The sequence below is a fragment of the Trachurus japonicus genome, chromosome 19 (assembly GCF_045865225.1).
Source record: "Trachurus japonicus isolate A0001 chromosome 19, Traja_1.0".
Classification (NCBI taxonomy): Eukaryota; Metazoa; Chordata; class Actinopteri; order Carangiformes; family Carangidae; genus Trachurus; species Trachurus japonicus.
The window spans coordinates 6,745,565-6,757,121 of NC_140925.1; the positions used below are offsets into that span (position 1 = coordinate 6,745,565).

Genomic DNA, 11,557 nt, shown 5'->3' on the forward strand with positions numbered 1-11,557 from the left:
CAAAGCTGCTTCTGTAATAACTGTGAATAGAGGTGTGAAATTTTATTTAACCTCTATGTATTACCTCTGGGACTGTGCAGCTCATTACAAAGCACCAATTTATTAACAGGGGTTGGTGGTGCTTTGCTGCCATCTAGTGTAAGACTGTAGCTATCTACTAGGTGAGGGAAAATACATCACACCTGCTTATTGCAACTGAAATGAAGTGAAATATATTGTGCATAATTAGTTTGCATAGATACGAGAATACTTCCATAGACACACTGATGATCCATCTTTTCTTACAAACTCATCACAGGATCAGTTTGCTAAAATAAAAACAGCAACTCTATTTCTAGAAGTGAAATGTTTATTTCAAGCTTCCAAAACTTCTACAGTTAAAAAAAAATTACCAGCATGTCTCTCCCTCCCCCCTTTATGATCACATCGTCTGGTGCTCTTTACCTTCGCTAATTTACACATCAACAGTTTAAAATGTATCAAAATCTAAAAATTCTCAGTTACATCCGATAAACAAGGCAACTGAACACTGTACCCTTCTTGCTTTACAATACTTTTTTTTTTAAACAGACATACTTATTTTTGACAACATACAGTATACAAGTGGCATTCTGGTATGAACAACGAAGATATGAACAGCGATGAGAGTATTACATTTGAAAAGCAAAATTTACTGACAGAAAATATGTTCTGATGTGACTGGAAGAACAAAAATACATTTTCTTTCCCCAAAAATATACTGGTTAAAGCCATTTCCTTAATTAACCTTAAGGAAGTTGGTATTCTGAGGTGGATTTGGATTACAGTGTGGCATAATTTTACACTGATATCTGAACAGTAAAACGTAACATTAAAATACAGCATTAACAGGTCAATGATCATTCAGAAGGCCACAATATTCTCATATCCAGTTTCAATGTGTGGCTCAAGTTAAATAAATAGAAGTTTGATTTGTATGTAAAAAGGCATGTGTTAAAAATGTGAGAACGAAAGAGCAAAATAAAGAGAATTTCTGAATAAATCTAAAGATTGCCAGTGAGGGCAGAGTCCATGAGGTCGTCGTCTTCATTTCTCATATACATTGGACTGGGCCTTGATGGACGCTCTGAGCTCAGCATTGACAAAGATGAATCTGAAGCTGAGATGGGGGACCGAGACCAGCTGTCTGCTTTTATTGGGTGCGAGGATGGCCCCATGGACATTGATGACTTCTTTTTCTCTTTGTCCCTGTCCCGTTCTCTGTCTCTGTCCCTTTCCCGTTCCCTCTCTTTCTGCTTCTTCTTCTCTTTCTTGTGTTTCTTGTGCTTCTCCCCTGAGCTCAGGGGGATGGAGCTCATGTAGTCCTGGGGGGGAAGCGGGCGCATGGTCTGGTCATCATCGGAGCTGGGGCTGTTCTGGTGCGACTTCTCAGCTACCGAGCTGCTGCCGGACTCGCTCTCACTGTCGTGGTTGAGCGGGGTGTATCCTGGTGAGCGGCTATGGCTCGGGGAGGAGCGGTCATGTTTGGGAGTAGAGCCACTGAAAAGGGGGGATGCTTTGAGGCTAGAGATCTGGGGACGCATGGAGTCACCAGATCCCTCCCCTGCTTTCTGAAGGGTCACTTTAGCCTTGATGCTTGGTGAGCCACCATCAGGTTTGCTAATGATAATTTTGGCCAGACCAGTCGTGCTTACCCCTCCTGTTTTTGGGTCCATCAACTTTTTATCCCCACTGCTCCCTCCGGATACCGACACTTTGGCTTTTGCCTCTTTATCAGACTTTTCCCGTTTGTACTCCCCACTTTGGGAGGATGAGCCATGCTTGGAAGGACCCATATTAGAAGATCCACTATTGGGAACATTTCCAGGCCCACCACCTGGAGCAGATCCTGAACCAGGACCTCCTACTGGTGGCCCAACTTCACACCCATCCTCTCCCACTCCTCCTCCACCTACACTCTTCAGTTTGTCTATGACAGCTGTAAGAGAGGGCTTCTTGTTTCTACTGGGAGACTTCCCTTTGGCGTTGGGGTTGTTCGCATTGTTCTGACCCGCCCCTCCACTGCTTCCACCTCCACTCCCGCTTCCGCCACCTCCTCCCCCTCCACCACTGCCTCCGCCTCCACTTCCTCCTCCTGAACCGCCACCTCCTCCGCTTCCACCTCCACCACTGCCATACTGAGACTGGGACCCTCCAGAGAAAGTCATGGAACCAGATGAAGAGGAGGAGCTGGAGGATGAGGAGGATGATGTGGAACCAGAAGAGGAGCCCCCACCCATAGGCTTCTGGGAGCTCATACCTCCACCAGAGGAAGACTTGGACCCTCCAGAACTGCCACCTCCTGAGCCCATTGGTGATTTAGCCTTGGAAGAAGGAGGCGTTCCTGGAACCTGGGACTGCTGCATTTTCATAGGGGAGGACAATTTGTCACCAGAGCTACTAGAGCGGGAGTGCGAAGGAGAGATGTTAGGCTTTATGCTGGGATTCATAAGAGACCCAGAAGGCTTGCCCCCCTGAGGTTTAATTTTATTGCCACTACCAATTCCACCTCCGCTAACTCCAGGTCCAGACAGCCCATGTTTCGTGATTGGGGAGGATCCCGGTTTGCCAACACCCATTCCTTGAGAGGAGCTTTTAGACTGGGATGGCCCACCTCCACCGCCTACTCCAGTACTCCCTGGCTTGGAGCTGTTACCTTGTGTCATGGAGCCCTCCTTGGACTTTATCTTCCCTGAGGAAGATGAGTGAGAATGGTGGCTTTTACTACTGCTGGTTCCCCCTGACCCTCCTGTGCTGCTTGTGGATGAGGTGCTGGAGGTGTATCCACTATGGGATGAAGTCTTCCCCCCTGTTATAGTTCCTTTTTGTATCTGAATTGTGATTTTGGGAATCGGTGGTGTGGCACCACCGGGAGGGGTTTGCGAACGTCCTGAACTACCGGGGGACTTGGAGCCTCCTCCACTTAAACTGCCCCCAGAACCTGAGCCACCACTAGGAGGCGTGTATGGTCGTCCACCTGAGCTGTGAGAGGGCGACTTTCCATCAGGGTCGAGCTTTTTGCGTTTAGGAGGCTTATCTTTAGATTTCCCCTCACTGGATGGGGTTCTGCTACGTTTGACCTGCTTGCTCTCTGTAGAGCTGCTTCCCATGCCCATCCCTGAACTGCTCCCTCCACTACCCCCATTCTCATCCTTTGGCCGCATGATTCCCTGTTGCTGTTTAACTTTGGGTTCAACACTTTTAAAGTCACTGCAAGCTGCTGCAAGGCCCATCATGAGGGGGCTCTGCGACCCTCCGCCATGTGTGTCTCCGAGATCGGGAGCTTGCCCCAGAAGTGGTTTTCCACCACCACTACTGCCTCCAAAAACTATTCCCATATCAAAAGGGTCCTTCAGTGAGGGCTCTGGGGTGCTCTGCCCATGTGGAGTAGGATTCTGTGGTGTTCCTGATGGGGTATTTTGTTGGCTGCTTCCCCCAAACCCCTTGACCAAATCCATATCTGCATCGGCACTTGGAGAGCTGTCATCAAAATAATTCTGGGAAAAGGTATGGCCTGAGTTTAGGAGGTCAGGGTTGAAGTCCGCAGCATCTGGAAAAAAGTTGGTCGAGGAGGAATCACTGGTGGGGGTGGCAGCAGTCGCAGCTGCTTCTGCAATCAGATCGGCAGCGTCTGTGAAAGGATTCTCGTTGCTGTTGGTATTGAAAATGTCTGCTGAGTCGAAGACTGCGCTGCCCTGGCCCGAACTGGAGGAGTCACGGATTGGAGTGCCAAGGGGGCCTCCATCCTCCCCACCACTGCCCATGGGGTGTTGCCCATGGCTGCCGCCACTGCCTTTGCCTGTCTGCTCAGGCAAATCTGACAGGATTTCGGTGATATCAGGTCCGATGCTATCAGAGCTAGAGAGGCGGACCATTCGGGGGGGTGCAGTGCCCGGTGGTTGCTGTTGTTGAGACTGCACATGAGACTGTGAATAAGGCATGCCAGGGCCAGAGGGGGGTGTTCCACATTGGCTAGGTGCTGGGGTGATACTATGGGGCGTATCTAAGCCATCACCAGTCAGGTTGACATCAAAGATAGAATTTTGAGCGTCCACATCCATAGAGAGGAGCTCACGGTGGAAATCATCTTCGTGTGTGACTTGATGGTGCTGGTGGGGATGCTGCATGGAAGATCCTTGTTGTGATTTCATGCCTAAACCACCACCTGGAGCAGCTCCTGGCATGCCACCTTTTTCTGCTGTCCGTGGGCGCTTTTTCTTCACTTTTGCGCTACCTGAAGGGCAGGCTCCACTCGTGCCCTCCGTCCGTGGGGAACCAGACGAGGAATTTTGCCTCTCCAATGGACTCGAACCATACAGTGTAGCGAAATCTTGGGTGGGGTTGTCTTTCAACAAATTCATCAACATAGGATGATTTTTGGTGTTGCTGGCTGGGGAGGATGTTGGTGGTGGGGTTTGGTGGGGAGGTGGTGCATTTTGGGAGCTGGGACTAGAACCCACACTTCCAGTTATCTGTAATAGACTTGTCAGTATGGGATTCTGGGTAACTTTGCTGTAGTCATCTCCATGGGCCTGGCCTTGCTGCTGTTGCTGCAACTGCTGTTGGCCAGCCACCCCTCCTTGGGATAGGCACTCTCCTCCTTGGCCTTGCCTCTCTGTTCGTGAAATGCCAAACAGAGAAGTAATCGGACCTGCAAAATTGGGTCCTCCGGGGGGTCCACCTGTGGGTGTGTTGCCCCCTGTCAATCCAGGTAATCCCATTGGGTTACTTCCATCACCTGCTGCCATGTTGTAGGTGGGACTACCAGAGGGTGGCAGGTTATTCTTCACCATGATTTCCACTGTCTGGGCAATCAGTGACAGAGCTGGAGTGTCTGCCTGGATGGTCTCTGCTTTCCGCCGAATGGCTCTCATGGTAACAGGGATGGACATGCATCTAGGGGATGGAAAAAAAACAATGTCCTACATTACTACTAGAAAACATAATTTAAAGTGATGCATTTTCAGAGGATAGTAAAAACCGCACCTCTGGACCACTTTGGTGATGAACTCATCGGTGCAGATCAGAGCATCTGAAAGTCCTTTATATAGCTTGCAGGATACTTGTCTGGAGTCAATCACCTCCATCACCACTAGGGGTCAAGAGAGAAAAGGACTAATCAGCAACAGACTGCCATTGAAACTGATTGTGACTTAAACTGCATTCACAGTAGTACCTACATATGTTGGATTACTGAGATTGGAAGTGGAAATGGAAGCTCACCACAAACAAGTGATTCATTGACTGGATGCTGGAAAGAAACACTGAAACTGGAGTCAGTAAGAGGGCATACTTCAAACTGCAGCAGGCCTGCAGTGTCTGAGGGGAACAACAGCAGATATACATTTGTTAATAAATGCTATGTGTTACTGACTGACCGCATAAACTAAACCAGAATCCAAATTCACACCTTCTTTGATGGAAGTTCGTTTAACACAGCTGCCAATCAAAGTGTTATAGGCTGCCTGGTGCCGTATGATATCCAACAGGACTGGCACTTGTCCTGGGTGGCGGAAGGGGATCTTGGACACCAGCGCTCCTTGGAGTGAACGACCATCTTGCACTGGGGCATCACCATTCAGAAAATAACAGTGCTGCTGATCTGGCAACACCTGTGAATGAATGAATATATTGTTTTATGTTTGTGTGCATGCATAGTTTTTTTCATACTTACCGTTTCCCTCCCAAAAATTTAGGACCCTGAATGTAGCTCTTTTTTTTGAATTGGGATGACATTTCATCACCTTCTTTGTTTAAATGTGTATCAAAATAGGACAGCAGAGGGAACCAGAGACAGTGTCTTTGATAGTAAAGTGCAGTATGAAATTTTCTGTGATAGCAATCCAATCATTAATAGTTGACAGTTTAGAATTGTAATACTGAATGAAATTATTAGAATTAATTAATCTTAAATCACAACAAGACAAAACAGAGGTTAAAACTCTGGTGGGTGAAAAAAGCTTCAAGAAACCAATGGAAGTGTCTGCTTACAGAATAGAAGTGCATGTTGTGTGAAGGTGGTGGTGTGGAGCTGCCCTCCTCCAAGACATGGAGCTGGCTCTGGACAACTAACTGGCAGAGAGGTGAGAGGCTCGGCGAGGTCTCAAACACTGGGATTGCTGAGGGGGGAAACAGACGGGGAAGTCAAAATTAAAAACAAAAAAGAGGAAAAATTATTATTAATTACTGATGGTCATATTTATGAATTCAGAGTAGTGTTCCTAAGGTCAGCTTACTAGTAGCATTTCCCATCCTCTGAATAAAGGACAGTGAGAAGGGCATGGGGCGGTTCATCTTGAGGAAAAAACAAGCTGGCAGGTCCACACAGTTGGAGTTCGTCACAGTGGAGAAGGAGGGTGTCCTGAAATGAACCAAAGCCAAAATCATCAGCCGTCTCTCTCCACTCTTAACTAACATATCCCCAGATGACTGACAGGAGCTACACTTCCTTACCCCTTGTTGTCCACCGGGTGGGAACCAGTAATGAGTGGAGCAATTGGGAGCTTGTAAACGGCAGAGGTTCCTTCAATTGTCACAGAGACACTGACGCCCAAAGAGCGAGGAACTGTGAAGAAAACACACACACGAGTCACTTCAGGATAACTACGACCCTTCAGCTGATGTATCCATCCTTCCTGTGGACACTGGTCGGCGACGTCCTCCACGCACTCACCGTTGTTGTCTGTTAAGTTGAGCTGCGTGCCTGTTCCCTCCTCAAATATGTCATAAGGTGACACATAACACTGAAGAGTAACAAGATGGCCACCGCTCCTGGCTGTCAGCAAGCCCACACCGCCGTGAAGAATAGTCTCCACTGTATTTGCATTTGTTGCTATCCTGGAAAACACACAATTACAAATCATTTGAGAGATGCTCAAATTTGGCTCTTTGAAATCAAATTTCTTATTTATATTACAAATTCACTAAGTTTATATTTTAAACAGTGTATTTACTATTGCATGGGTTTTATTATGACATACACAAAGATAAAATGAACCCCATTCAAAATTAGCAGCTCCCCTTTTGGCACCTTTCCTGAGTTTATATTTAATATTCTGATCAGGTCTCCTTCCCCTCCATAACTCAACAGCTTAAACAATCAAATGATATTTCAACCAGCAGCTATAACATCTTAATGGAGATGATAGGTGCCTGTGTCAGTACCAGTAACAGTTCCACACTCTTTAATATTTATAAACTCCTTTGACATTCATTATCCTTTAGCATGAGAACACAACCCATAAGATACTACGGTTGATGTGCAAGGTAACAAAAAGACATTTTGCGAACTTACCGAAACATGTGCATCATCTTGGTGAGATCAAGCTCCAAAGACTGCAGTGCTATATACATCTTGGTTTTTAGCTTACTGGAAAAGAAGCAAAGAAAGGTCATTAGATATAAGTGACAGCAAAATAAAAATTGTTTCCCCTCTCTCTCAGGAATAGACTGATGTAACGTCAAAGCAATTCAAAAATTTGTGGAGTAAAACGTCCACTTACTTGTCCCCAGGGAGCTTGTACAACTCGACCAGTCCCTTCAGATGTTTGGAAAACTCTTCAAAGTTTTTCTCCCTAATGAGGCGGGGGGGTGGGGGGTGGGGGGGGTGGTTTAGACAAACATTATTCCACACATCTCAAATAAGACAAGGGCGTGTGCTGTAAAGCATGAGGGTTCTACTCACCTTAGATGCTGAATCAGCTCAGGACAACTCTGCAGCCGACAAATGTGATAAACAAATTGAAAAATACACCGATCAACAAAGCCTTTACTAAGGGTGCATAGATGAAAATTAAATGAAGAGAAGAAATGCTCTGATTTATAAAGGATAATGGAAGTTTGAGTAAACTGACCGTGGGATTTTCCCCCTGATGAGCCACCTTGACGTCTACTAGCTGCCCAGTGGTGTCCAGCTGCACCTCCACATAAAACATGTCTGATGTGATGTAGCACTCGGTCCCTGATGGGCTGAGGTGAGAGCCCAGCCTGTGCAGCGGAGACAAACAGAGGGAAATTACATTAAAATACATTAATTTTCCTTTGTGTGTGCAGGACCACCTGCTCACCTGCTTCTCTTTGGCCAATTTGAAAATGGTTTGTGTAGCAGACAGGCAAGTCATTATCCTTGCTGACTAATGTCCCTTTTCCACTAACGCTACTCGGCTCGACTGGACTTTTTTGATTTTCCACTAGGGGTAGTAGGCTACCTGGTATCTGGTACCTTTTTTTGGCATCGCCTCTGGCAATGTTCCATGCGAGCTGAGCCGATACTGAATGTGACCGTTTTTAAAAACACACCGGCAACAGCGACCACTGATCTGTACTGCCACTGCTGTTGTTCCTTCACGCAAGTTACATGGCTGCTGTGCAGAAAACCACACCGTGCTCAGCCAACAAGGTGCGTCCACAATGGATACTTGGAAGGAATGACAAGAATCTGTGTTTTGGGTAACCCACCCAGGAACTTCGTTCTCATTGAATTTAGTAAAAAAAAATCATTTACTTGAGAGCTTTCATCGTTCATTCCCCTCTATCTCCTTTACTTAGGTTTGCAGAAACAGATCTAGTAAGGGGATGAGAGAACATGCGCAAATGAGAAAGAACTCACATGTTTTGTCGAGCAATGGATTCTAGACGATCTGTCATGGAGGGCAGAGAGGAGACTGAAAAAGAAGGTAGAGAAGAATATGACATTTTGAAAAATCACATAATGTAACCAGCCTCAACTTCAGTCTAGACACAGGTATAATACCATTTCTAATGATTATGACAGCAACGTGCTCTTGTGTCTCTGTATGAGCTGACAGACTCACCTTTCAGCGCTCTCTGCAGGGTCTCCAGACAGGTGAGCAGGAGCTGATGACCTGCAGCATTCATCGCACCGCGTTTCTCCTGGGATACAGCGTGAAGAAAAACAGAAAATGTGTGAGGACTTCAGAAAAATTAAAAGTCACTTATCAATGAGATGTAATACTTGGTTTTGTACTTTCACTGGCTAAGTCAGCACAAGGTCAGACATTTAAATATCACTACTATAATATAATTAGTCTGAGAGATATGCAGTATCAGGGTCCAGGAAAACCTTGTTGGTGCAATACAGTGATTAATTGCTATAGCTAATGTACGTTAAATTGGTTTGTAGTGAGCCTCTCTTGTGGGCTAGAGAGCTGATTTGTTATTTCCAGTGCAGGGGAATAAACATTCAGTTTTAATTTTGACACTTACTGCATTCCATCATAAACACTTAGTGTATGTTTCGCCTAATGCAGAGTTCAATCTGACAAAACCTTGGAATAAAAGCACCTAATTCTACTGGTCCCACATCTTCAATGTTGAACCCTGTCCAAGGTTGTTGTTTTTTTAAGTGCTGGTTTGAGAATACAAACAGATTATTTTCTCTCACAGAATGGTGGCTCTGTCTCACCATGGCTTGACGCACAACTTTGCAGGTTTCCTGCCACGGCCGTGAGGCATTGTGTTTGGCATGAAGCCTCTCGAGCAGAGCAGCCATGCGACTCTGCCTTTCTGCTTCTGAAAAAGATATAATACACATTCATGTAAATTCAATTTCACATTCAATGCTCTAGTTTTTTGGATACCTATAATCTCACGACACCTCTACACTAACTTAATATCTTTCCATGCAATAATACATGTATTGATGTACATCTACTGTGACAACAGGATTATAACTATGTGACAGAATCTAATAATACATGTACATATTACATACAGAGAAAATTCCACAGAGAAGAAAATTAAGGGGCAATACGGTGAACAATAAGTATTGCATTTTCTGTAATGCCAGTTTTTACATGACTAGTAGCACTGAATGTACTATTATGTACTTCCATTGGAATCGCTTCATTTAAATCCTGTTGTAAATGTAATATACATGTAGTATATTCTTCACTAGTAGTGTTCTTGTGGACAGATTTCTCATATTGCACGCTGACCTCCCCTTCTGGTTTGTGAATGAAAATAGGTTGTGCTTCCTTTAGCCTTTACAAATACGTGGGTATGTGTATTTTACCTGTCATTTGCACTAAATGATACAGTTCTTCTTCAAACAAATTATAATTGAAAAATCACAAGGTTTTAATCAATCAAGTCTCGTGACAGCCATCTAATAACCAGGGGAATGCGCTCCGCACATCGTGTCTGGTCAATGAGAGGTTAATGTTTTGTTGTTATAACCTGTCAGAAAAGAGCTAGGTGCTGCAGTGCTACTTAGTTTATATCCTGTAAGCATGTAACTTGCACTTTTACTCCAGCACGACAAGTCAAAATAAGACAAATCTATGTGACACCAATTAGTATTTTCAGAGACATTATGGTTTTAGTTTTACCCAACAACATCAGCGCTGGCGTTATCTACAAAGTTGGAAGTTAGCAATTTGCTAACGTTAGCCATGATCCCACTAGTTAGCTTCTACTCCACTAAACACAAACTCTGGACACTGTCACCACTTTTATTATTCACGGATGATTGTTGACAAGTTTTAAAGGTGCTCGCATACACGTAAACTCACTCACGTATCACGTCAAAGACCTACATAGGAAGCTTTCGTTCATGTTACTTTAGCCGTTAGCTGTTAGCCATCGTTAGCAGGACAGATCATTATAATAACAAATCAACATTTAAAAAAACAAAACAAAAAAACACGGGTCATGTTCTTACCTGTTACCTCTTCGGTTTTGACCCGATCCCCATGAGTTTGATTCCCTCCTTGTTGGACCGAGATAGACAGCTCTCTTGCAGGGCTGCCGCTCTGCATAGCAACACCAGGCCCCGCCGCCATTGTTACCCACTTCGGCTGCAGCTGCTCTGCTGCTGCTGCTCACCCGCTTCGGTTTCCCTTTCCCCGCTTCGCCATCCGGGGATCCGTAGTGTCTGTCCCGGGGAATGACAAACCCACTTTGATAGTGGATAGTTTGTTTCCACTTCACATTTCAGGCATTCAACACTGAATTGACTCAGTTTTTGGCTTCATAATTATATATTTTGTAGCCGATTTAATTATTTCTGATTCTAATTTATGCAAAAAAAAAAAAAAATCAGTAAATTAAAATGTGGAAAAGCCTATTCGATTTGTGATTTGGTAGCCTATTATTACAATTATTTCTGAATACTTAATAATAATAATTATTATTATTAATTAATAACTTTAGAAGAAACATATTATATTTGTCGATATTCCAACAAAACCAAATCTCTTGACTGGACTTCTTAAATTAAAGTCAATGGTCTGCTTATGACTCCAGATGGCGTGCGATCACCGCAAGTAAATGATTCATCATTTGCCAAGAGCAACTAACCGCGAAAATCCAAAGGAAGGTTGAAATAATCATGTTAATTGTCTTCAAACCCAGAACAATGCAGTGGTGATAGTATTTTCCTACAAAATCCTATTCTGTAAATACCCCATTGCATAAAAACAGTCCCATGAAGCAATAGGTAATCAAGCAATACAGATAAAGATATTTCAAACAACAAATGCAGCCATGGGCCTGCCCAAGCTGCCACACACACACACCC

At 44.6% G+C, this 11,557-nt stretch overlaps 1 protein-coding gene across 1 annotated transcript; it reads right to left on the minus strand.

Moving 5' to 3' along the window:
* Positions 1-331: 331 nt before the first annotated feature.
* On the minus strand, positions 332-11,247 carry med1 (mediator complex subunit 1). Its single transcript, XM_085762528.1, has 16 exons — positions 10,700-11,247; positions 9,443-9,549; positions 8,832-8,910; positions 8,627-8,681; positions 7,872-8,004; positions 7,703-7,731; positions 7,521-7,592; positions 7,313-7,387; positions 6,692-6,855; positions 6,472-6,583; positions 6,255-6,379; positions 6,010-6,137; positions 5,429-5,630; positions 5,242-5,337; positions 5,005-5,110; positions 332-4,914 (listed from the first exon to the last, which is right to left on the minus strand). The coding sequence occupies exons 1-16, from the start codon at positions 10,818-10,820 to the stop codon at positions 1,023-1,025; spliced, it is 5,496 nt and encodes a 1,831-aa protein (XP_085618654.1). The 5' UTR covers positions 10,821-11,247; the 3' UTR covers positions 332-1,022.
* Between the last annotated feature and the right edge of the window lie 310 nt (positions 11,248-11,557).

Bases quoted from the DNA above. Each gene is read 5' to 3' on its own strand.
- med1 (XM_085762528.1), bottom strand. From the start codon at position 10,820: ATGGCGGCGGGGCCTGGTGTTGCTATGCAGAGCGGCAGCCCTGCAAGA. The intron at 6,856-7,312 runs GTAAGTTCGCAA...TGTGTTTTCCAG, and splicing joins AAGATGATGCACATGTTTCG to GATAGCAACAAATGCAAATA. The intron at 6,138-6,254 runs GTAAGCTGACCT...TTCCCCCCTCAG, and splicing joins GAGGATGGGAAATGCTACTA to CAATCCCAGTGTTTGAGACC.